Source organism: Saccostrea cucullata, unplaced genomic scaffold (assembly GCF_032062105.1).
Source record: "Saccostrea cucullata isolate Sc308-1 unplaced genomic scaffold, CSIRO_AGI_Scuc_v1 ctg24, whole genome shotgun sequence".
Taxonomy (NCBI): Eukaryota; Metazoa; Mollusca; class Bivalvia; order Ostreida; family Ostreidae; genus Saccostrea; species Saccostrea cuccullata.
This window is the reverse complement of record NW_026933183.1, coordinates 510,511-537,586: the sequence shown is the minus strand read 5'-3', so window position 1 is coordinate 537,586 and position 27,076 is coordinate 510,511. Positions and strand designations below refer to the sequence as shown.

Below are 27,076 nucleotides of genomic sequence, written 5' to 3'. Positions count from 1 at the left end.
AATGTATTACATTTGGCGTGTATGATATTTGACGGAAATTCAATTTTCAATAAGTAAGCGTAGATTTGATTTAGCGCTGTCTGAAGTTGCTATTTATAAAAGTTAATATACAAGACATTTATCGATGTACTTGAATTAGTGGAATCTGCTTTCCGCCAAAATCGCTAAATAGACTACATCGCTAAATGTAATATGTTACAGTAAGCTAAAGCTGTAGTAAATTTTTTAGAATTAAAATTCACCCTTTATCATCTTTATCTTAAATTCTTCAGAATTCCATTTTCTGTTTGACCAACAGGACAAATTAAGTTAAACTTGGCACAGAGAATTCTTTAGTGTAGGGGGATAAAATTTGTTTATATGAAGGGCAGTGCTTTCAAAAGGAGATCTGTTTGTTGAATATCAAAATATCTCTTTGTTGAATGTCCTATTCAGAGAATTTTACTACACTCCTATTGAGATACCACCATTTGCCAGTGGAGGGCTGCAAATTAGACACACACAACACAATTCTATATATTTCTTGTAAAAGTATTGGTCGTCTAACTGATTGACAAAAAATGAATATAGTTTATCTGTTACACATTGGGCCGGTTTACTCACTATCTAATTATTTTGTGTAAAATTAATGTTTTTAAAGCAAATTTTAAGACGGTGATGTATCAAAACACTGATATTTCTCTAGTATGCCATACTTCACTAACATGATTGTATCGAAGATGAAATATGCCTACAAATCAAAGTTAAAATATGAGGGAGAAAAAGTTTTTGGGTACAGTTTCAATGCTGTTGGAGTGATTACCATTGGATTATTTATCCTCGTGCTCACTCCACATTCAGACTTTAAGAAAGGGTTTGCTATTTGGGTCAAAGAAATAAAGAATGGTAGCAAAATTGACAATTGAAACATTTCACTTTCTGCTCATCGCTAAGAAGGAAGACCCACTCGTTGCTTTGCAACGAGCTTTGCTCTAGTTATTCTTTTTTTTTCTTCTACTTCCTAGACGCCAACTTTGAAGCCTCATATCTCGCTCATTTCTCAATTGATTTTGCTCAAATTTTTAGAGATACTAAAACTTACTAAACTCTATCAGAATGTTGTCGAAAATTTCAAAAAGTCACTTCCGGTTTTGAGTTATTTCCCTTTAAACGAAAATTTATAGGCTTTCGTTTCCAGACAAAGGCTCAGAGACGGCTGAAGCTAGAGCAGAAATTTTACTGATTTTAGATAATAAAAGGATTGAAGTTGTGCACATCGGTTTTTGTTTTTCGATTTCTCTTTTCAAAATGGCGCTATATAGGGGTCAAAAATTAGAACGCTTAAAGAGCCAAAAATTACTCATATTTTGCTTTTTATCTTCTAAACTAAAAATATTTTGTTAAAATATATAGAACATAATTTTTGCAGAATTAGAAGATCTTTCAAATGATAGCTAGGAAAAAGGCCTGACCCCTAAAATTAAGGGCCAAAAGGGGCCAAAAGTTTTTCCTTTATATCTCAAAAAGTATTGAGAATTTGTAATACGTCAAAGAAGCAAAGTTGTTCAAAATGTCAAGCTCAATCTATTGAGGTCGTCAAACTACGTCCAGCGACGTCATTTCCGGCCAAACCGGAAGTAGTCGGAAAACGCATATATTGCCATTCTTTACAATTTTTGGGTAACATATGTCACTGGGAACATAAAAATTCATTTTCCGTCCGTCGTCGTCACTTCCGGTCAAACCGGAAATAGCAAAAATGGCTGATTTTTGCATTAAATAACATAGATTTAGAGGATTCAAACCATTTTTGGACATTATTACTCACTTTTGTAAAAATGAAAGTTACTTCTGGTCAAACAGGACGGAAGACCTTTTATTTGCTTTGCAACGAGCTTTGCTCTAGTTATTCTTTTTTTTTCTTCTACTTCCTAGACCGCAACTCTGAGGCCTCATATCTCAATCATTTCTCAACGGATTTCGCTCAAAGTTTTAGAGATTATAGACGTTTATAAACTCTATCAGAATGCTGACTAAAATTTCAAAAAGTAACTTCCGGTTTTGAGTTATTCCCCTTTAAATGAAAATTTATAGGCTTTCGTTTCCAGACAAAGGCTCAGAGACGACTAAAGCTGGAGCAGAAATTCTACTGATTTTAGATAATAGAAGGATAGAAGTTGTGCACATCGGTTTTTGTTTTTCGATTTCTCTATTCAAAATGGCGCTATATAGGGGTCAAAAATTAGAACGCTTAAAAGAAACAAAAATTACTAATATTTTGCTTTTTATCTTCTAAACTAAAAATATTTTGTTAAAATATATGGAACATAATTTGTGCAGAATTAGAAGATCTTTCAATTGATATGTCAGAAAAAGGGCTGACCCCTAAATTAAGGGATTTAGAGGGGCCAAAAGATTTTTTCAGATATCTCAAAAAGTATTGAGAATTTGTTATACATCAAAGAAGGAAAGTTGTTGAAAATGCCAAGCTTAATCTAATGTAGTCGTCAAAATACGTCCAGTATCGTCACTTCCGGCCGGAAGTAGTCGGAAAACGCGTATTTTTGCAGTTTTTGACAAGTTTTTGGATAATATATGCCTCTGGGAGCTTAAAAATTAATTTTCCGTCCGTCGTCGTCACTTCTGGTCAAACCGGAAGTAGCAAAAAATGGCTTACTTTGCATTACTTAACATAGCTTTAGAGGATTCAATGCATTTTTGGGCGTTATTTCTCATTTTTGTGAAAAATGAAAGCTACTTTCGGTCAAACAGGACGGAAGACCTACTCGTTGCTTTGCAACGAGCTTTGCTCTAGCTATAATAGAGATTTGAAAGTCGCCTTTTTCCAAGGGGGAGATAATTATGAATTAGAGAAAAATTAATGGCATTTTAAAAAATCTTCTTCTCAAGAACCACTGGGCCAGGAAAGATGAAACCCAAGTGGAATCATCCTCAGGTAGTGTAGATTGAAGTTTGTTCAAATCAAGACCCCCGAAGGTAGGGTGGGGCCAAAATAGCCAATCAAAGTTTTATATAGGAATATATAGGAAAAATCTTTAAAAATCTTCTTCTCAAGAACCACTGGGCCACGAAAGATAAAACTCATGTGGAATCATCCTCAGGTAATGTAGATTCACGTTTGTTCAAATCATGACCCCCGGGGGTAGGGTGGGGCCAAAATGGGCGATCAAAGTTTTACATAGGAATATATAGGAAAAATCTTTAAAAATCTTCTTCTCAAGAACCACTATGCCATGAAAGATGAAACTCATATGGAATCATCCTTAGGTAATATAGATTGAAGTTTGTTCAAATCATGACCCCCGGGCGTATGGTGGGGTCAAGATGGCCGATCAAAGTTTTACATAGGAATATATTGGAAAAATCTTCTTCTCAAGAACCACTGGGCCAAGAAAAATGAAACTTATGTGGAATCATCCTCAGGTAGTGTAGATTGAAGTTTGTTCAAATCATGACCCCCAGGGGTAGGGTGGGGCCAAAATGGACGACCAAAGTTTTACATAGGAATATATAGGAAAAATCTTTTAAAATCTTTTTCTCAAGAACCACTGGGGCAGGAAAGATGAAACTCATGTGGAATCATCCTCAGGTAGTGTAGATTGAAGTTTGTTCAAATCATGACCCCCGGGGATAGGGTGGGGCCAAAATGTGCGATAAAAGTTTTACAAAGGCATATATAGGAAAAATCTGTAAAAATCTTCTTTTCAAGTATTCAAAGCCATGATTAATAATATTTATATGGGATCATCCTCAGGTAGTGTAAATTCAAGTTTGTTCAAATCATGATCCCCTGGGGGTTAAAATTCAAGCCCCCCTACACCTACCTCTGAGTCAGTAAACTTTCAGTTCTGATCTGATATGTGTTTTTCTAGCCGATGTGCTTAGGTGAGCGCTGTGGCCCCTGGGCCTCTTGTTACAATTTCTTTCTATGTTTTACAATTTTCTCAATCTGATAAAAGAAAGCAGATTTTAAAAATTATTCACGTTAATTTCATCGTAAACAACTTCAATTAAAAAAAAGAGTTCTAATCATTTCAAGTCTTGATTTACAAATCTACAAATCAATTATACATCTATATATATTAGCAAAGTACTTTAAGAATATTTCCACGCGATGAAGCACATAATAATTTTCGTCTATTTTTAGCTGTAGATAAGTACAAAGATTGTAAGGAATTATACCAACAAGGTTATACCACTACCGGGGTGTACACAATATACCCCTACCTCCCTGTTACCAGACCAGTGAAGGTTTACTGTGATATGTCAACAGATGGAGGGGGATGGACGGTAGGAATCAGGATTAATTATTGATGATTTTTAATAGTAATGACGGGTTGTTCCACCATTTGCTAGAGATTCATGAAGGAAGAGGCTTTACTGTTAATTAGGATGACAGTGCTGTTGCGCATGTGGGTGTGACAATCATTTAAGCATCCAACGAAATAACTAAAAGCCTCAGCATTCAATAAAATCAAAGTACATATATTGAAAAGTGTAATTTCTTTCGTCAGGTGTTTCAACATAGAAAGGATGGATCGGTTGACTTTTATCTGGATTGGGTTGACTACAAATCAGGGTTTGGACAAGTAAAGGGTGAATACTGGCTTGGTATGTACAAGCTTTGGGAGACATCTCTTTAATATATAAATGTATTTATCACGAGATAGAAATAAATGCATCATAGGTAGTGCAAATCGTTCATAAAACAGTTTATTATGTTCCCCAAACGAAGTTGGGGAACATATTGTTTTTACTCTGTTTCTTCTTCTTATTTTTCTTCCTCCTGGGAACTTATTTGTCCGCGAATAATCTTGTAAACTGTTCATCTGATGTAGGTAAAACCTTTTTAGAGTAAGTAGACATGTAGAGCGCGCACGTGCAACATGTAAAATGACAAATATATAATTGATATATTCGTAACGTTTCTATTTTTTGATGTAATGTGTTGAAACTAAGAATATAAGAATATATTAATATTATAGACAAGAGGACTTATTCGTTTTTAAACTAAATACTTTGAAATTTAAAACATAGTCATGCATTAAGATATCCTACGATATGACATAAAATGATTTTCATGAAATCACGCGCATGCAAGTGCACTGCAATCTGATTGGCTAAAACTTTAAATGGCTATGACTCCCTTGGTTTTCAGCCAAACAGGATGGGATTTAGAACATAGATGGTCCTAATGGACCCCTACAAGAAGGTATGGTCATCAAGCACATGCATGTATGTGCGTGCACGTGCAATGCGTATAATTACAAATGCACTTGATTTAGTGTATTTTCGAATACTTTTTGATTAAATGCCTTAATATTAAGTACATGAAAATGAATAATAGTGTAGATACAATGAATTGGTCATTCCGCATATGCATGCACATGTGCGTGCAATGCAAAAATTTGCTATATACTGCAATGATATACTTTAGCAAAAACTTTGTTAAAGTTTAAGATGCATAGAGTTTAGTTTATATGATGAAACTTGGAGGGAATGAGGCACCAAAATGAAGTTGTGGAGCGTTTGGGGAACATCTATAACGGTTCGCGTTACAATTAGCCACATGTCTTTAGATCGCTTAGAAAAAAAATTGAGGTGTTGAAAAAAAATAAAGGTATGGAACTCTTTTCATGGGGTACCTACTTTCGACAATTAAATTCTTTTAAATCAAATGCTTTACAATTTTACTTTCTATCCATATCTATTTAAATATAAACAATCTTCATTACTACCAAAGTTTATTTCGTAATTCCTTATACTTCTCGAGATATTCTGAAATCAATTCCCAAATTGACATTAATTTTTTTACTCGACATCAGCTTGGGCCTTCATTGTAAAGCGGGAACGACGGGACAAATTTTCCCCAGAATCTATTCTAAACTCTATGAATATTTTCTCATTTGCATTCAAGCTTTACAAGGTTTTTCTTTAATTTGATCATATGGTGTAACTAAGTTACAAACAACATTTTAGCGGTCTAATTGTTTTAAAAATCGAAAGGTATATAATGCATTCCGGGAAAAATTCGTTCTACCATGGATTCATTTACATTCATAATCAACATGGCGGTAGTTGTTGATGTAAACGTTTTCAAATAATTTTTCGCGAAAGGAATATTATTACAGACTTAACGTTACAATCTGGAGTACGAAATCAACTTTATATTGTTGAAAGATTTTGCAAATACTATTCAACTCTTCGCCGCACTTCAAACACCGTCTGTTTACATGTGACTGACCAGGGGCCCAAGTTAATGTTGAGTAAAAGAAAGTAGGTCATTTTTGAAATTGATGTCAAAATATCTCAGGAAATATATGGAATTTCGAAATGAGCTTTGGTAGAATTGAAGTTAATCTATGAATAGATTTCAATAGAAAGTAAAAATTTAGAGCATTAGAATAAAAAATATTTTATTAGCGAAATTAGGTACCCAGTGTAAGAGTTCAGTACCTTTATTTTTTTTCACTCACACATTTTTTTTAAAGCGATCCAAAGGCCTGTGCTATTAGCACTAGTTCCGGTGGTAATAATGGTAACGGAAAACATTGTAAAAAAAAACTGTAACCGAGCAGTAACAAGACCAGGTCACATTTAAATCTTTATTAACAGCAATAAACGACAATGGCATGTGAATACATAATTATAACTTCAAATAGAATGAAAAATAACATAAGTTATGAAAAAAATAACAAGACATGAAAAAGAAAAGTATTTCAAAAGCAAATACCTTTACGGACAGCACGGCCTCGAGAAGTTGTGACCTTGAAAACTGGCTGGCGGGACAAGTAATTTCAATCGAACATGAATAATTTATACCTAGACCTACTGCGCAAGTGGATTGAGTTGATTTTAAAAATACGCCAGTCAGGAATAAGAGTACAAAGAGTGTTCGACAAAAGCCTTTACAAAATGTTAGAAGCATACTCACTTAATTCAATAATCGAATAAGAAATAAGTTAACAAAAGTGAGTACGGTATTAGCCTAAATAAATATATGAATTAAAATATGTAATTACTTGGTCACAAAACGTTAAGACATTTTTATAGCGTTTCTGTTATAATCGTTGAAAGTTCAAAATGTTTTCTAATATACATGTGTAATTCCCTTTCTTAAAAGATATTTTACAAAGGATTGTTCGAAATGTTTTAAAAACGTAGAGACATGTTTCAAATCATTACAGTTCAATTATTTTTTTAAATGTCATGAAAACGTTTAAAAACACAAACAAAAAAAATATATTGAACGTTTTACATTAGCAATACTAGTCTCCTACCGGCAAGCGTTCTTAATCCCAAGTTGAAAATTGAAAATGCTATATATTCAGTCAAAAATTATTGAAGCGGAAAGAAATGCAAATTTGATCTATAATTAACTCATCAAGTTAATGTTACATTACAAAAATCAGCTCAATATCTGCAAGCATTTAGACAAAAGACGGAAAATAATCCCTGAAAATTTGAAAAGGTCTAAATGTCGTTAAAAATTAGTTAAGTACAAAACGAAATAAATCTTTATATGTAACTTATAATGATACACTCATATACAAAAAATCAGCTCAATATATGAAAGTCTTTAGAAAATGATGTGCAGAAAATTGGATCAAACAGATAGACAGACAGAGGATCAGCTAAACGGATAGACAGACTCATGGGAAACATATTGTAACTTCCGCTTTAACTGGCAGTGGCGGATTTAGAGGGGGGGCCCGGGGGGCCCGGGCCCCCCCTTTTGTGATCACAAAGAAAAAAAAAGAAGAACTAATTATGAAAAAATGAGATAAAATTAGACACTTTGTGTGCTAAAAATGTTGAATTCAAAGTCGTGAATGAAATATACACTACATATGGCTGGGGTTCAGTTGTTTCATTTCATTATAGAATGTGTTGTTAGTTTCTAACTGTTGACAGTTCTTTCCTGTAACGTGTTTCAGGATATCAATTAATGCCATTTACCCATGCGGGTTATCAAATTTATGACTTAGATCTCAGTGATGTGTTTCTTAAATGTTACATTTAGCTCTCCCTAATTTCACTCCTGTAAATTAATGATTGTATGGGTTTTCCCTTTTGTATTAACTACACCTCTCTATTCAGCCGTGATTGTGTATAGTGAGTTCAGTTAACTCAATTTATAATATTTTCCGAAGTTTAACTTAAAAATGAACCATTCGATCTATGAAAGTTCATTGAAGGAAATTGAGAGTAAACTCTCAAACTCTTCTAAAGAAACTCGAAAAAAATCTGATGAGGACAACCTGGCCCGTGCACTGCTGCCTGGGGATATTAAGGAAATACTAGGGGAGGATGGTGTGCTTGACCCCATTAAGACAACTGGGAACGGGAATTGCCTTTTTAATGCAATTTCACTTGCGTTGACAGGTAATGAATCAATACATATTTCTCTTAGACTCGTTTTCTTCAATGAAATCTAGATATTCTCTGATATATCGATATCTGTTAACAATTATTGCATCTTAAAAAAATGTGTAAAGCTTTTGATACATGCAACAAAATTTAGATATCTGAACTTTTGCGTCGGGCAGTCTGTAATTAGATAACTTGAAATTGAAAGACCAGAAGTTTGTTCAAATATTTTTCATTAATATGTTATTAACAATTTTATTTTTAAATGATTGATTCAAGTATCGGGTACAAGTATTACAAATAGCAACAAAAATTGAAATTATCATGTGTATATAATAAATAATATTTTTTTAATTTCCCCTTTATATTAAGAGCTCGCATATCCTTTGAGACTAGTCTTTAACGATTTATTATTTAGTAATAAAATTGTTTAAAATAATTATCATTATGGTATAATTTATCAAATAGTTTTGATGATTTTATTCGATCAGTATTAATCGGGAGGCCCGGGTTCGATTCTCGTTCGTGGCGCCGCGTCATACTCTAAGACGTAAACAAAGGTAGTGACTGTTCCTTCGCCAAGCGCTCGGCACTAGAAGTGAAAGTCATGGGTCTTTCGGATATGACCTTAAAAACGTAGGTCCCGTGTCACGGTAGGCGCTGGCACGATAAAGAACCCTCACTGCTCAATGGCCCTGAGTGCCGAGTATAGGTCTAAATTTGAAGCCCTTCACCGGCATACGGTGACGTCTCCATATGAGTGAAAAATTCTCAAGAGGGACGTTAAACAATATACAATCAATCAATCAATCGATCAGTATTATGTTAAACATATTCATGCTCTATATCGGCATATATATCTTCTTTTCAGGTGATGAATCCCTAAGCAAAACGTTACGAGTAGCAACAGCATGCGAACTGCATTTGTATTCAGAATTTTATGCCAATCATCCAAAACTCACTGAAAGTTCCAAGCATCGCGAAATAATGACGCAAGATCAGAATACACTATTTTCATTTACACTCTCTGATGAGGCTGATAAATTATTTAATGACACAAGATGTAAAAAATCTGCGGTTCAAGAGGAAGCAAACAGAACCTTAATAGAGGGATGTTGGTCAGGTTTGCAACAAATATTTGCAGTTAGCTCTGTATTACGAAAACGCATTTTTGCCGTCTATCCTGAGTGCAATTTCGGTATTAGACCTCTCATGCATGGCTTGATAAACCCAAGAGAAGAATGCCTAGATTCTGATATTATTAGTATTCTTTGGTCAAGAGATGGGAATTTGGACAATACACCAAATGTAGCTTTTCAGCCAAATCACTTTGTCCTCTTGGATATTAAAGATTTGGGATGGACCATAGTTGGAAAACAAAAACGCAAGTTCAATGACGATCATTTAACTGAACCATCATCTTCACCCAAAAAGAAAGTTTTCCAGCCAAAAATAAGTGATTTGTTTAAATCTCGACCGTCACCGAAAACAATCTCAGATAACATTGAAAAAGATGATCCAGCTCGAGATCCATGTGGCCTGGTAAACGAAAAGGAAATCCCAAAGACTTTTGTGCCTTCACAGTCAATACCTGAGGATATTCTTCTCACAGATACCATTTCTTTTGGTGTTAAACCATTAGAAACCATGAATGATGAAATGAAAAACACCATAATAGCAAACCGAGTGCCCCCAGAGAATTATAAATTCCCATCGAAAAAATATGTCGACAAAAAAAAGAAAAGTGGATTTCGATTGAGGTCTTGTCAGCATCAATGGTTTCAGCAATTTGATTTCATTTCATACTCAACAATAGATGATGGCGTCTACTGTTTAGCTTGCGTTTTCTTCCCAAAAGAAGGCTTGCGATCTAAGCAGTTAATTACTGAGCCATATCGTAATTGGAAGGATGCTGTGGCAGATTTGAAGAATCATTCTCAATGTCACTATCACAAATCGTCTGCAGATGTAATGCGTCATTTTCTTCAAACTTACAAAAATTCATCGTGTCGAATTGACAATATTTTAGACACTAAATTGCAAATTCAGGTTGCAAAAAATCGAAAAATCTTAACTTCTATCCTCAAGTGTGTCGAATTCTGTGGTCGGCAGGGTATTCCACTACGTTCCCATCGTGACGATGATACATGTGACGACAATACAAATTTGGGGAATTTGAAAGAACTATTGAAGCTTTGTTGTCACTTAGGAGAAGATGAACTTAAGGAGCATCTTCAATCATGTGCGAAGAATGCCAAATATTCATCTAAAACTACGCAAAATGAACTCTTGGATTCAGTAAAAATATATTTGCAGCGTGAGATCGTCAATAGAGTGAAACATCAAAAGTACAATGACTTTTTTGGAATTCAAGCTGACGAAGTTTCTGATGTGTCTAATAAAGAGCAGTTAGGATTGGTGATAAGATATCTTGAAGATGATGTACCTGTGGAAAGATTTGTTGAATATGTCGTATGTGAAAGTGTGACTGGTGAGGCATTGTCTGAACAAATTATTAAAACTGTCAGCTCTTTAGGTTTAGATATGAACAAATGTCGTTCACAGTCATATGATGGTGCTGGGAATACGGCTGGAGCAAACAAAGGATGCGCCAGCAGGATAAAACGTTTGTTTCCAAGAGCAGAATATTATTATTGCATGAATCATGATCTGAACCTGGCTGTTTCAAAATCTTGTAGAATACCAGAAATACAAATCATGTTAGATACGTGCAAACAAATCGGATTATTTTTCAAATTTTCACCAAAGAGACAACATGCATTTCAAACATTTGTTGATAATGTGAATGCAACAAGTAAGGAAGATGGAGAAAAGATAAAATCAAAATCAATAAAAACACTTTGTGAAACTCGATGGATTGAAAGGCACACAACTGTTCAAAACATCGCACATGCATACGAAGCCCTGACTGATTGTTTAACAAATATTGTTTATGGGAAAAATGGCTGGGATGTAAAGAGTATCACAGAGTCTAATGGGCTACTATCAAGTCTTTGTAGTTCGAAGTGGATTGTTGCGATACATGTATATCTGAAGTTTTCGGGATACCTCAAATCATTGAGTGGACTTCTTCAAGGACCAACCCAAGACATTATATCTGCTTTTCAGAAAGTCAACATTGTCATACAAGAGCTGGAGCAAATAAGAAGAGACAGTGACCATTCATTTAATGAAGTGTGGGCTGAGTCAGAGATTATGGCTAAGAAAGTATCTACAACCTTAGGAGTCCCAAGAATGTGCAACAGACAAACAACAAGAAATAATGTTTCAGCAGATACCCCAAAACAGTACTTTTGTAGATCAGTCTTTTTCCCTTACCTTGACCATTTGCTGTCTGAACTGAAATCTCGTTTTTCAACAGCAAATGCAATAACATCAAAGGCTCTTAGTTTAATTCCTTCAAACTTGCATTTACTTGATGATCAGCAAGTACGTTCAATTGTAGATCATTTTGAAAACGATCTGCCATGCAAAGAACAATTTTTCAGTGAAATTCAGTTATGGAAAAGGGAATGGTCCAACCCAGAGTTGTCTATGTCACTGCCTGACAATCTCAGATCTACTATTCAACAAACCAACTCCAAATTCTACCCAAACATTTCTACAATTCTGAGACTTCTCCTTCTAATGCCAGTATCAGCTACCTCTGTGGAAAGAAGTCATTCAAGCTTGAAGGATGTGAAAACCAAAAAACGAAGTGTTATGTCAGAAGATCGCCTTAATTCACTGATGTTGTTATATATCCATCGTGATTTGCAACTTGATTACGATAAAATTATTGACATCTTTGCATCAAAACATCCTAGACGACTTCAACTGGCATACCCACTTTCTTGATGTTCATACATAGTTGCTTTTCTTGTTTGACAATACATGCAAATAATCATTTTTTGTTAGTTTTTATTTGTGTTATAATGTGAAAAATATAGCTGGAATAGCTCAAAAAATATCTTTAAAAACTAGCAAAACCCAGGAGCTTCCGGGGGCTTCGCCCCCTGGGCCCCCACCAGGGCTTTGCCCTGGACCCACTGGGGGCCTTAAGGCGGCCCCCAGACCCCCGGCCTTCTGGGCCCCCCCTTTCACCAAATCCTGGATCCGCCACTGACTGGTAGGGGTCTAAGAAACACATTTTATAACGTTTTAAATAATTTTTCATAACATTTTCATTACGCATTTTATTCCCCTACCGGTGAAACTAGGACAGGTCTTTAGGTTTCTCCTGAGTATGTTCGTCCGTCTATCTGTCCCTCTGTCTTTATGTCAGTCTGTCCAACTTGGTTTTCTTTTTTAAAACGTGTGTGCAGCTATTGAGCTGATTTTTAGTACGTGAATGTATCTTGATAAGGTTCAGATATAGTTTACATTTCGTTTCGCTTCAATGATTTTTGAGAGAATTACGACCTTTTAAATTTTCAAATGGTTTTTATGCACTTTTTTTCTGAATACTTGCAGAAATTGAGCCGATATTTGGTGTGTGAGTTACAGATCATGGTTTAATTTTTGTTCCATTTCAATGATTTTTTAGTAAAATAACATAATTTGTTTTAATATTCATTAAACTTTAAGGAAAATGTATTGTATTTTTAAATCCTATAATATTATCATACTATATATGTCCTACAGGAAATGATCACTTACATCAGCTGACGATGCTTGGAACGTCCGATTTCTATGTTCGTTTAGAAAGATTTATCGGGGGTTGGTACTATGCCAAATATAATGATTTCGTGATTTCCAACGAAACAGATGGTTTTAGGTTGAGACTCCAATCTGGATCATATCAGGGGAATGCAGGTGAGCTAGTGGAGGCATATTGACAAGATAAGTTAAGGTTAAGGTCTGGAAATATAGCAAATTTTAGATCTTTTTTTATACATGAAAGACAACCAAGATTGACTTTATTGTATGGATGGATATACTGTATTATACTTTCATGACTGCGTAATTGAATCTGATTCGTCGAATAGACACATTTGTTAAAAACACTTTTACACGTTGAATGATGAGACCACGCTCTCCAACGTAACAACGGTCAACATTGCTTGACGATGGATATTATTTCAAAAAATTACGGTGATCACGCAGAATTTTTGAACAGATTGTTCAATATCATAAAAATAATTATTTACGTTTTGCCTCAGTTGACATTTTACTCAGTTGATAAGAATTGATTAAATGTTCTTTAAAGACCGTTAGAATTTTTTTATAACTTATTTATCTCGAAAACTCAATATAATTTAAGGGGATTCCATGGAAAGCTTTGGAACAACCAATACAAATGGACACAAGTTCAGCACACGTGACGTAGATAATGATTCTGCTCCAAAAAGCTGTGCAGTGGCTCGCAAAGGTGCCTGGTGGCATAATGAATGCACGTGGGCAAATTTGAATGGAATGTACGGGAACGGAACTTGTGTGCAACCTGGGAATTGTAATTTTTGGTATACATTGACAAATAGCTTTAGTGGTGTAAAAACTTCGTTTATGATGATTCGCAGAGTTTGACTTGAAGATTGGCAGATACTTACTATAGTTATTTTGATTGATTTTTAAACTTAAATTACCTTGCAGAGCTATTATTTTTTAATTAAACAATCATTATAATGGTGATTTAAAAAAGAATTCAGCTCTTCAACAATATTGTAATAACTCCTATGTATTAAGGTTTTTTGTAACGTTCAAAAAAAAGATAAAAGAAACAGAATGTTAAGGTAACTACTACAAAACACCCATAAATTCTATTAATATTCATTTCTTAAAAATTATACCGGGAAAATGAAAATTATTACTATAGTGACAAAAATTAATTACTGTAAGAAAAATGATAAGTTGTGCCATGTTTTCGTCATGTTTTGTGAGAAAATTTAAAGAATCATATACATTGTTCACTGTGGATTTTACATTTTAGAATGTGTTTGTGCTGTCTAAATGCAATAATTATACAAGCATGTAACAGTCAATTATTAAATGCAGTATAAATTTTGCTCCATAAACAATAGAGGGCTAATATTTGGATAGTCTTCATTCTTTAGGTACTACATGTTAAAAGGTAAAGGATATATCAAGAGGTCTAAGGTCAAATAGTGAGACGTCATTTGCTGAATCTTTTAGCTTGTTGGCATTAATTTTTTTAATCACAAAAATGTTTGAAACCACTAGTTCAATTTTCTGTACTTTTACACATTCAATTCTGGGACCCATTTGAATCATTGTGTTGATTTTTCGTAATTAAAATTGACATTTTCACTTCAGGAAACTTTAAGTGTAGAATATTAACATTTAAATTTTCAATTCCGACTCTATGTGTGTTCTTATTTGACTTCATATTTTACTCAAATATGCCAGTGTTATATAGTTTACTGAATTAAAGTAACAAGAGGGTTGTCTTTATAAACAGGGTTAAAAAAGTTTGCAATAGATCAATTAATAAATTTGAAATAAGGCTCATTTTTTGTCCAATTTCTGATTTCAAAATCTTCTTACAGGGGTCTGGTAGGCTATATTTCAAACAACATAAACTTGCTTTTGTCCGAATAGTCAGTAAATAGGTGTTTTATTATACCGATGCTGACTTTACTTTTGTTAGGTCATAATACATATATACGAGGGGTTATCAAAAAGTTCGTGGACTGAGGCTATAAAATTAGTACTATGCAGTCTATACTTTCAAAATTTATAAGGGACATAAAGCAACAAAAAATAAAGAAATAATGAAAATTTTAGCTTGATTCGTTCTTTTTTTGCTAAAACATGAAAAAATAAAAAAGACATTATATGGTTACCCGGCGCCGTCGCCGTTTAGTTTCATGACGTCCCACAACGTCATTGTTTTTCAATGTCCGCTTCTTCTACCTCATACACTTAATCTGATGAGATTCCCTGGAGTTGAGTAAGGACTTAAACCCGTCTTGTTTTTAGCTCACCTGAGCCGAAGGCTCAAGTGAGCTTTTCTGATCACATTTTGTCCGGCGTCCGTCTGTCCGTCTGTCTGTCTGTCCGTAAACTTTTCACATTTTCGACTTCTTCTCCAGAACTGCTGGGCCAATTTCGACCAAACTTGCCACAAAGCATCCTTGGGTGAAGGGGATTCAAATTTGTTCAAATGAAGGGCCATGCCCTTATTCAAGGGGAGATAATTGAGAATTAGTGAAAATTTGGTGGTATGTTTTAAAAATCTTCTTCTTAAGAACCACTGTGCCAGGAAAGTTGAAACTTATGGGGAAACATCCTCAGGTAGTCTAGATTCAAGTTTGTTCAAATCATGTCCCCCGGGGGTAGGGCGGGGCCACAATGGTCGACCAAAGTTTTATATAGAAATATATAGGAGAATTCTTTAAAAATCTTCTTCTCAAGAATAGCAGAGCCATAATTGCTCACATTTATATGGAAGCATCCCCAGGTACTGTAGATTCAAATTTGTTAAAATCATGACCCCCGGGGGTAGGGCAGGTCCAAAATGGCCGACCAAAGTTTTATATAGAAACATATAGGAAAATTCTTTAAAAATCTTCTTCTTAAGAACAGCAAAGCCAGAATTGCTCATATTTATGTGGAAGCATCCCCAGGTAGTGTAGATTCAAGTTTGTTCAAATCATGATCCCCGGGGGTAGGGTGGGGCCACAATGGCCGACCAAAGTTTACATAGAAATATATAGGAAAATTCTTTAAAAATCTTCTTCTCAAGAACAGCAAAGTCATGATTTCTCATATTTATATGGAAGCATCCTCAGGTAGTGTAGATTCAAGTTTGTTCAAATCATGACCCCCGGGGGTAGGGCGGGGCCACAATGGCCGACCAAAGTTTTATATAGAAATATATAGGAAAATTCTTTAAAAATCTTCTTCTCAAGAACAGCAGAGCCATAATTGCTCATATTTATATGGAAGCATCCCCAGGTAATGTAGATTCAAGTTTGTTCAAATCATGACCCCCGGGGGTGGGGCGGGGCCACAATGGCCGACCAAAGTTTTACATAGAAATATATAGGAAAATTCTTTTAAAATTTTCTTCTCAAGAACAGCAGAGCCATAATTGCTCATATTTATATGGAAGCATCCCTAGGTAATGTAGAATTAAGTTTGTTCAAATCATGACCCCCGGGGGTAGGGCGGGGCCACAATGGCTGACCAAAGTTTTATATAGAAATATATAGGAAAATTCTTTAAAAATCTTCTTCTCAAGAATAGCAAAGCCATAATTGCTCATATTTATATGGAAGCATCCTCAGGTAGTGTAGATTCAAGTTTGTTTAAATCTTGACCCCCGGGGGTAGAGTGGGGCCAAACTTTTGGATTCAAACTTTTCAATAGTAAACCAATTATTACTTTTTCCTAGCCACAATGCTCGGGTGAGCGATGTGGCCCATGGACCTCTTGTTATGACTACACAATGTCAGGAACAGCGGCTTTAAATGCATATAATATTGCAAATGGATTGATACATTGGGAGAAATCCTCGCTCGATTGTGCCAGCATATTTTGCTTTTGGGAGTTTAATATCTACAACATATGATCAACGTCATTTTTTGACGTGAATTATTTTTCACACCTTGACTAAGAATCGACATTAACTGTGCATCCCTTTCCTCTCTGAACCTCTTTTGCATTAAAAAACAAGTACTCTGAATGCATTTAATTTCTCCATAGCCAGTTTAAACATTTCCTGGGTCTATACCACTTTTTCTAGGGCCAAAACTTTATAGAATGTTGGAAAATGAAACCCCTCCCCCCTTTTGACGTCATTTTCAAGGACTTATTTGTTTAGACATCAATGTCAAATTTACGATAAATTTTCTTAGTACTTTCAGAATGAATTGAAAACTTCATATTTTATGAAGCAATACTATCCCAACATATACCTGAATTAATCAGATTTTTGGATGTCAAATGTTCATATCAAAAGAGTTTTTCTTAGTTAAGCTTCGGTCGAAAAAACGCCGTATTCGAGGTTGCGCCGCCTGGACATACCATAGCTTACAAAAACATTACTAATTTACTTAAAATAAAATTTATGATCTGCGGTTTATTTTATAGATAGAAAAGATAATGCTAACCAGATATTCTAAAATTCATTTATGTACCTAAAGCGATTTTAATTTTATGGCGCCAGTCCACGAACTTTTTGATAACCCCTCGTACGTCACAATCCATGTAAAATCAGAAGTTTTCAGAGATGAAAAGCGAGGGAAATCGAATGCTGCCGTTGAATAGTTTGAGAACTATTCACCATGGCAAATAGCACAAAAACTATTTCACGGTAGAGACTGTTTAGAAAAAATAGCATGTTTATTCGTCTTATTTTTATATGGAAAAAATAAACAGAGGTATAATAAAAAGAGAGATTTTGTATTCAAGAACAAAATATCAAAGTTTCAGAAAAATTGAATATGAGGAAAATATGGCTTATATTCTCTATTGTGTACTACCTTACGGCTGTACGTAAGATTTTGAAGCAAATGAAATTTAATGTGATAATGCATATTTTCGCCTCTGCACATATTGTCGTAGGCGACATTACTATTACAAATTTGCAATGCATATATTGTCGGACAATCAACACAACCATACACTGCCTTCGAGGACACACAATATGCGCTATTCTACAACGTATGATACGACTGGATGGTGAAAGAGTCATTTATTCAAAGTTCAATCTCATTGTAATTTTCAATGGAGTCTAGCGGTTGTGAATGGTATTTAATATTGGCGATTCCTTATTTTTTGCGAGTTTAATCGCCAAAGTGCTCTTCAACGTCAATTAGAGAGGATAGTAAATTGAGAATAGACAATTAATCAAAAGATTTAACATCGACTTCAATACCTTAAGAAAAAAAGCAAGTAATTTTCCATCGCGTGTGGTGCTTCTCGCGAAATAATAAGGTAGATGCAATTTTATTTTAGAAAAAAAAACAATAACCAGCAAATATACTTTACACTGTGGAGAAGTATGATGCTATGATTGCTATCACATGATCGATTCATAAACGGGAATTTGAGATTGTAAAAAAAAATTGGTAATTTCAGGAATATTGACTCAAAAGCAAGGCTCTTGCTACAATTATTTTCAAAGGAAAACTGAAATTAAATAGAAAAAGATTCAGTATTTGTATTTTTTTTTTGTTCTCATCATCATAAATATATTAATTATCCATAGTTGTCTGTTGGATCATACATGCTTAGTTAAAATAAACCCTCTAAGTTCAAATTCGAATTTTTAACTTGTTCTCACGAGGACTTCATAATAATCCTGTGTTTGTGTAAATAAATCGTTGAAGGTTTTTTTTTTGTTCATTTGGATTTCTGTCTTGATTACTGAACGGATACTGAAATTTGCTATTTATGTTGAATCTGCAGTGCAATTTAAATAATGTTTTATATGTTGAATAAAACGTGTCAATCATTCATATTTTTGTCTATGAAATCAGCAGACACGGTAAAAAATCTCTGCTTTTAAGCAAACACAAATTGCACCTGATATAAAAGGTCGTGTAATCGATGGTCGCTTTACAATAGTGGAAGTATCAAAAACTGTAAAAAAAAATCTTTTTGGTGGCATGTCTTCGTGTGAACTGGACCTAAACTTCATAGTTAGTTTCAAAATACTTAAATCTTTTCTCTGTAGAACAATACATGTGTACTTTTTTAAGGAAAGAAGAGCAGGGCCATTCTCTTTAAAGATCCACGACATTCCTTAGACGAAAATTCTAATTACGATTGAAATTTCAGTGGACTCCATTCTCCATGTACGCGAATATTTAAATTAAAGATATTTCATAATAACTAAGGTTCAATACAACCAGGAAGTGATGATTCTGTGATTTCTATCAAACAAGAATCGGGTAGGTCACATACTTTTCTTTTTTCTTTCCTTAAAAATATATTTTTAATTATATATTTCCAGTACAAAATAATTAGGGAAAATGTATATAAATGTATTAACTGTGCTCTCTCTTTCTCTCTCTCTCTCATTGCTTTATTTTACAGTTACCAAGGACTTGGGCATATTCAACAACAAACAATAACTTTTGATGGATTCATCACAGGTAAAAGCTCATCGAATTTTTCACGTTTATTCCACTTTATCTGTTTCTTAACTTCAAATAATTACATCACGATTAATATTTCTGATTTTCTTTCTATCGTTTTCTTTCTCTTGGCATTACATTTTATCTTCCAGAGCTTGTCGGATTCAGGTTATGTCAAATGTTCCTCCGAGAATAATACAAACAATCAAGTCCATGTACGTTTATTATTTTGAATACTTACTTAACATTTTCTAAAAGAATTAAATTACCACTTTCTATTACAACCAGAGTATTTTTTGCCTGTTTTTAATAATAATAATGTACTTTCCTTATTAAGGAATATGGAAAAAACGTTGATGGAAGTCCATACAATGCATATTTGGAACTAAAGTCGTCAGATTATGACAGAATACGAGACTCAGCGGTAAGCCATCATGGATTTTAGAGGATTTTTCAAACGCATTGTAAATTTCATTTTTCTAAAGACTGTATTTAATTTATATGACATCTGCGACCTTTATATAATTTAGACCCTTGAAGTAGCAAGGTGGGCACCGTTTGGTTGCCCCCCCCCCCCCGCCCCCCACTTTTTACCACAATATAGAGTGATATATAGGAAATGTAGTATGGTATGCCAAAAAATAGAAGTAAAAGGAAGTTGGCATTGGAAAAAGTTGGCCACTAACCACCCCCCCCCCCCCACACACACACACACACACGGAATAGGATTTTCGAGTTTGTTTTTTTTTTTTTTTGTTTTTTTTGTTTTGTTTTGTTTTTGTTGCTTGTCAACTTTTGCAGGTAAGTAAAAAGAAAATTTCTCTGCCCCCCCCCCTTTCAAAAACGATGCTACGTGCCTGTAGACTAATTGTATGTTATAATTACTAGGCTACCTGAGCTGTTGCATTTGTCAATGGATAATTATTGTTTAAATCAAAAGTGTCCAACTTATACTTCTAAGAAGAACATGTAAGTAAAAAGCAGAAAAGATAATTTTTAGAACACATAAATAATCAAAATTAATCCCAGTCAAAAATATTAATTTATTTCTTTTCATTCCTTACACACCTGTATGTACATGTATAAGAATGTTGTATGTCGTAGTCATTTTCATATTGATTGTCTACTGTTACAATATTTATTATTGTCATATTCTGTATGAAGCTCCTTTCGATGTCAGCTAAATCGGATCATGAATACTTCACGCCAGATGACATTCCACACCCGGGATACCCTAACTCCGTGAGTTTTGTCTATTAAAAGTATTATTATGTCACAATTCATTTTTGTCTGACCTTCGTTTTCATACATCTCTTTCAATGTGTAAATGTTAATCTTGAATGGTTAAATCAGGTAAATCCCCTCGGAGCCTCAACAAATTGCTAGTATTGAAAAAAAACCTTGCGTAAATAAAGGTAAAGCAGGTAAGGAATGATTTTAAAAGACATTCTTGCTTCATGGAGTCAAGTTACCATGAAAACATTTATTCTGTATGTAGGACGATAAATTCATTGTAAAGGAATGCTAAATGACTCCCTGGGTACAATTAAGTCAGAACAGTTACTTGTATTGCAAAGATTAGGTACTTTAAAGGGAAATAAAGATTTCGGCAGAATAAAATTTAATACGCATAAAATCAAAGAATTTATTAGTAATTTCAAATTGGAATTTCGAATCGAAGGATATAGAGATACACGTAACGATCAGTATGTAATCTCAAAGTCCATAAAACAATACTTTCCTCAAGATTTTTTAATCTGATACAGTTAAAATATATAAATTAATTTTACTTAAGTATTTGGAAAATGGCAAAAGTAATTATTATTAAAATGTAAATTGGCAGTTTGTCGCCAAACTTCACATCTGCGGGAGTCTTTGGTGCTTTAATCGAAATTCCTTTTACTTCAGTGGCTTTTCAAAAAAACAAATCCTTTAAATATTTGCACTACAATCAAACTCCTCTTTTATGTTTGCGTACATTCGACTTATTTGTTATCTGTAATTTTTTTTTTTAAAAACTGCAGTTTAAAAATATTTTGTATGATCATATAGGAATAAGATTCTTATTTTCAGGATTACGGTTTATCGGACTCGCTGTACGAGAAACCAGTACAAGTTGTCCATCCTTTGCGAAACCAGGCACAGAAAATCACACGTGTACAGAATACCATTAGCGTAAGTATAAACGTACGCATAAAATAAATGGGGATAATTAGCCGTATTAAAGCTTAAAAGTCCGTTAGAAACAAAACAATTCAGGGACAGAGCAAACACTGACCCTTAAACACAAAAGGTGGGATAAGGTAACAAGGAGGAGTGACCTTCCCCTGCTAACGGTCATGTACGCTGTACATTTCTTGTCTTGATAGGAAAAATACTGAGTAACAGAAACATCCGTCGACAAATCAAAGCGTAAATAATGGTCTAACGATTTTTATGAAAAAAGTCATTCCGAAATTGACTTGAGTATAAATTGTATTTCCGTTTATCGACCATAGAAATTACAAATTGGTAACTTTACAGAAGACTGTTGATATTTTTGTTTCATCAGCTTGTTTGTCAATAACTTATTTCGCTTTAAAAATTATTACAACCTTTTATTGGTTTTTTGCAAAAAACAGTTCAGTTCATCATTTTAATTAGTTATGAAGTATGTTAAACATCCCAGTACAGTTTTAATTAAGAGATGTTGAAAAAATAAGTTTAAAAAAAAATACTGAATCAGGTTATACAAATTCAAGGGAAAAATATATAATGTAATGTTATTGTATTGTTTTGCAATTGAATAATTATACATGCTAACCAAAAAGCATGAACTGTCATTAGTAAACAATGGATTGATTCTGTGTATAATTTCAAATTTTAGACGTCCTTTCAGCAGCCACCACCCGTCCCAAAACCTCCAGATAGGAAACAGTCCAAACGTAGCAAGCGACCTCTTCTCGTCTGCTGTATTTCCTTCTTGTTTATTATAACCGTCTCCTCCGTAGGAACTATCGTGTTTCTTGTATTAAACAACAAAGGTTAATAAAATTATTTTATAGAACCAGATTAAATGGTCTTAATAACGCTAAAAAGCCTCCGATTCTGTAAACTTCATTCTCATAGTGCTTTATTTTTTTTTTCTTGTAGATAAACCAGAACCTAATCAAAACACACAGATATCAACAGGTGGATTTTAGAGTTTTTGATTGTTTTTCCTTATCTAACTACAGTATTAAAATTTTTAATAGAAACGAGTTTTAAAACATTGCGTTTTCTTTTCCTTACTCTATTCTGATTTTTTGTTGTTGAAAATTTAAAAAAAAAATCAGAAGATTCCAGTTTCTAAATATAGGTTTTGTTCGAAACTAAACGGCTGTCTTCTCCACCTTCCTAATGGTAATATTTATGTCCTTCAGTTCTTTCTCAACTGTTATCCTCCATGTTGTGTTTGGTCGGACTTTCATCCTCCATTTCGTTTCCGGAGTCAATATTTATGTCACTTTTGTGATATCGTTCGTTGGCTTTTGTAAGAGATGGCCAATTCTTCTCCGACTGTAATTTCTCAATACAGCCCTTACAGTGTATATCTATTGATTTTGTTGTTTCTTATTATTTCTTAACCATAGGCGTAAACCTTTCTTATTGATTTGTCTGTGCTGTGACCGTATATCATAGATAAATGCATTATTTTCCCCTTTTTAATTAAAGATGAACAAAAACTAAAAAAAAAAATACTTTTAAGGTAAAGTACACGTCACTGAAAATTATTTAATTAAAAGTCTAAATAACAAAATATTGTAATTTTTTTGTTTTTGAAAATGCGTAGATTTGAATCAGGATGCATCATCGATGACGCCAGGAATTTCAGAAACAACAACCTCAAAATTAACTGAAACGATAACAACACCGACTACAACGATATCATCAATAATGACAACGCCACCAATGGTAGAGACAACAATAAAAACAACGCAAACTACAACAGAAAAGACGACAACGTTTACAACAGGAACAATGTCACCAACAACAAAGGAAACAACAACATCGATGACAACAACACCAACAACAAAATTGACAACTACGACAACAGCATCGAACATATCAGGTATGAAGACCTTTAAAAGAACACAACCGTTCTTAAGCGTATTGGGCACTCGTATATGGATGTAGCATACTGTGTAGAAAAGGAATACATTACGGTGTTTTTAATTTCACTATGTTCACGATTTAGGAATTTTCCGCGAACTTTAAACCATCATGATAATTATTTTATTAAATTCTGGCAAAAAACAGACATACCACCTGAACATTTATAAACGATTCACCGTGAAATTAAAACCACCGTGAAAGGTAACTTTCTAACAAACCGAGACATTTTAAACATGAGAAATTAAAGACGTTTACAGTATGCATTTTGGTATCCAAAATTTCTTCCTTATTCAAAACTAAAGCAATATCAGAAAGAGCGATAGAGATTCGAGTATTGTTTATTGATCTATGATAAAGTTTTCAAACGGCAAATTCACTGAATGTCATTAACATTTTTATATATCTATGCTATTTTAATCCCCGAATTCCCTATCAGAGAAATATAAATTTAAAACAGACATGGATGAAAAAAAATCATGGCATCATTTAATGATATAGTACATGTTTTACCTTAAAGTTTAATTTCCAGCTGGAAATAGAAGCATGGATTGTAAGCAACTACATCAGCAGGGTTATACCAGTACAGGGGTGTACACGATATACCCCTACTTCCCCGTGACCAGACCAGTGGAAGTTTACTGTGATATGACAACAGATGGAGGGGGATGGACGGTACGTTCAAATTAGGATTTGTATGTCTATTCTTTTTATATAGACATAGTTTGAAACATTTTTATGCGCCCGGAGTGTATATTGTTTTTGTCTGTGTATCTGTTTCTCTGTTGTCAACATTAATCTTTACCATAACTTTTGAACAATGAGAGATAAAGACTTCATATCTGGTATGCCTTCTCCACTAATTAAGTTCTTTTAAATGACACCAAGATCAATGACCTTGTGATCTTGACTGTGATCTATATGCTAAAAATAGCTTTTTCGAACTTTCGCCATAACTTTTGAACCATAGGAGATAGAGACTTCTTTTTTGGTATGCATACTCCCATTAATTAAGTTCTTTCAAATGACACCAAGGTCAATGACCTTGTGACCTTGACTGTGACCTATATGCTACAAATACTTTTTCGAGCTTTGTTGCCGCCGGGCGCATAGTGTTTCACAAACACATCTTGTTTTCTTTCTCCTTTTCTATTTTGTTTTATCTCTTTTCAAGCACTCTACGGTCATAATTGTATGTCATGTCATTCATATAATTGTTTGTTTAATTGTTTTAGTAAATTCTGAAAAAAAAAATTTGGCAGTGACATGCCACCCTTTTCCGGTGGAGGCCTGCTAGCTTAGACTTGATCTCGGTCTTTGGGCAGTGAAGGAATATTTTTAAGCGAGACGATAAGATGATTTTAAGTTAATTCATTTATGGCAGAAGCGAAATGTATCAATTTATATGAATTTAAGGACATAACCAATGAACAACTTGCTTCCTGCAAAATGATCAGTTTACAACATAGTAGGCAATTTGATAAGATGCATGTAAAAGTAAACGAACTGATGTGTTTTAGAAATGGACAAAAATATAGCAATTATGTTTATCATTTTAACCAGGTGTTTCAGCATAGAAAGGATGGAGCTGTTGATTTCTTTTGGTTTTGGTCGAACTACTCATCAGGATTTGGGCGACCACAAGGAGAGCATTGGCTTGGTATGTTAATTGATTGCAGGCTGTTTAACGTCCCGCTCGAGAATTTTTCACTCAAATGGTGACATCACCGTATGCCGGTGAAGGGCTTCAAATTTAGATCTATAATCGGGACTCAGGGCCATTTAGCAGTGATTGTTCTTTAACGCGCCAACGCCTACCGCGACACGGGACCTACGTTTTTAATGTCATATCCGAAAGACCCGTGACTTACTCTAATGCCGAGCGTTTGGCGAAGGAACAGTCACTACCTATGTTTACGTCTTAGGTTTGACGCGGCGCCGCGAACGAGAATCGAACTCAGGCCTCCCGATCACGAAGCGAACGATCTACCACTACGCTATCGTGAACGATACGTAAAACAGATTAATAAATTTTGTTATAATCTTAGGAACAGCATCATGGCATTGACATAATACATTGTTAATATGACCCTATGATTTTGCATTCTGGGTTTTAAATATTTTTATTTTCTTTAAGTTCGGACAATCGATGAATCAGTAATCTTAACCAATTTAATAATAAAAAAAATTAATGTCCAGAAAAAAATAACACTAACAAATATTTCTATAGGAAACAATCACTTACATCAGCTGACAACCCTTGGAACGTCAGATCTTTACATTCTCCTAGAAAAATTCGGCGGTGGTTGGTTCTATGCCAAGTACAAAGATTTTAGGATTGCCAACGTATCAGATAGTTATAGGATGAGAGTTAAAGAGGGTTCTTATCAGGGGACTGCAGGTATGCAAAACAATATTAGAAGGACATCAGTAGAAAACTTGAATTTCATTTCTAAAATTACAACCTTTCAAGTATTTTTTGTGAGGTGAATATTGACAATATTAACTAATTTGCCTAATTTATTAACTTACAGACTTTAATCTATTTTTAGGGGATTCCATTGAAAGTCATGGAACAACTAACACGAATGGATATAAATTCACTACAATTGACATAGATAATGATTTTGCTCCGAGCAATTGTGCATTAGCACGCAAAGGCGCATGGTGGCATAATATATGCACGTGGGCAAACCTTAACGGAATATACGGAAATGGAAGTTGTGTGGCTGCTGAGAATTGTAATTTTTGGTATTCACTGTCAACCAGCTATATTGGTGTAAAAACTTCATTTATGATGGTTCGCAGAGTTTGACAAATTGGATTGTTTTAACGCTGAAATGTATGCAAACTTTCTAGAACGCCTTTTATAATTATCATCAAATATTTACATTCTAAAAATGTTTCCCAGTATAAAGTGCAATATTCTTTTGGAACATGTTGTATTTAAGCCTTTATGTACACAGGCGTTAAGTCATGAACAATCGATTCATAAATAGATTGTTAACGTGTTTAACAAATTTAATTCATAGTGTATGCACAAAATTGGTTTAATAGGTAAGTGTTACAGAACCGTTGATAATGTAAATATACATAAAAAGGTATCATATTTTTTTATATAATAAAAAGCCAATATTGTTGCATGTGAACTTAAAAAAATGATTTTTTACCATTTGATTATATGCTCACCTAAGCTGAAAGCTCAAGTGAGCTTTTCTTGAAAGTTGTAACTTACGTGGAAGTTTCTCATAGTGTACACGGTAGATTCTTATTGTTCAAACCATGATCCCCAGGGACAGGACGGGGCCACAATAGGAAATCCAAATTTTACAACGAAATGTATCAGACAAATCTTTCAAAATCTTATTCTAAAGAACAACTGGGCCGGAAAAGCTTGAACTTATATGGAAACATCCTGGGATAATGCAGATTTTAAATTTATAAAATCATGATCCCCGGGAGTAGGGAGAGGCCACAATAGGGAATCCAAGTTTTACATAGAAATATATGACAAATCTTCATCTAAAAAT

General features: G+C 34.1%; 3 protein-coding genes across 3 annotated transcripts; all 3 read left to right on the top strand.

Moving 5' to 3' along the window:
* Positions 1 to 4,153: 4,153 nt before the first annotated feature.
* LOC134237554 (ficolin-2-like) lies at positions 4,154 to 13,896 on the top strand. Its single transcript, XM_062719653.1, has 4 exons — positions 4,154 to 4,290; positions 4,515 to 4,611; positions 13,015 to 13,185; positions 13,634 to 13,896. The coding sequence occupies exons 1-4, from the start codon at positions 4,264 to 4,266 to the stop codon at positions 13,894 to 13,896; spliced, it is 558 nt and encodes a 185-aa protein (XP_062575637.1). The 5' UTR covers positions 4,154 to 4,263.
* Positions 7,694 to 12,228, top strand: LOC134237555 (52 kDa repressor of the inhibitor of the protein kinase-like). Its single transcript, XM_062719654.1, has 2 exons — positions 7,694 to 8,385; positions 9,242 to 12,228. The coding sequence occupies exons 1-2, from the start codon at positions 8,166 to 8,168 to the stop codon at positions 12,226 to 12,228; spliced, it is 3,207 nt and encodes a 1,068-aa protein (XP_062575638.1). The 5' UTR covers positions 7,694 to 8,165.
* A 5,674-nt stretch (positions 13,897 to 19,570) lies between the features above and the next one.
* LOC134237553 (ficolin-2-like) lies at positions 19,571 to 26,583 on the top strand. The gene is made up of 11 exons (XM_062719652.1): positions 19,571 to 19,630; positions 19,753 to 19,839; positions 20,580 to 20,657; positions 21,489 to 21,590; positions 22,294 to 22,438; positions 22,548 to 22,586; positions 23,227 to 23,505; positions 24,079 to 24,221; positions 25,110 to 25,206; positions 25,777 to 25,947; positions 26,099 to 26,583. The coding sequence occupies exons 3-11, from the start codon at positions 20,589 to 20,591 to the stop codon at positions 26,359 to 26,361; spliced, it is 1,308 nt and encodes a 435-aa protein (XP_062575636.1). The 5' UTR covers positions 19,571 to 19,630; positions 19,753 to 19,839; positions 20,580 to 20,588; the 3' UTR covers positions 26,362 to 26,583.
* The last annotated feature ends 493 nt before the right edge of the window (positions 26,584 to 27,076 follow it).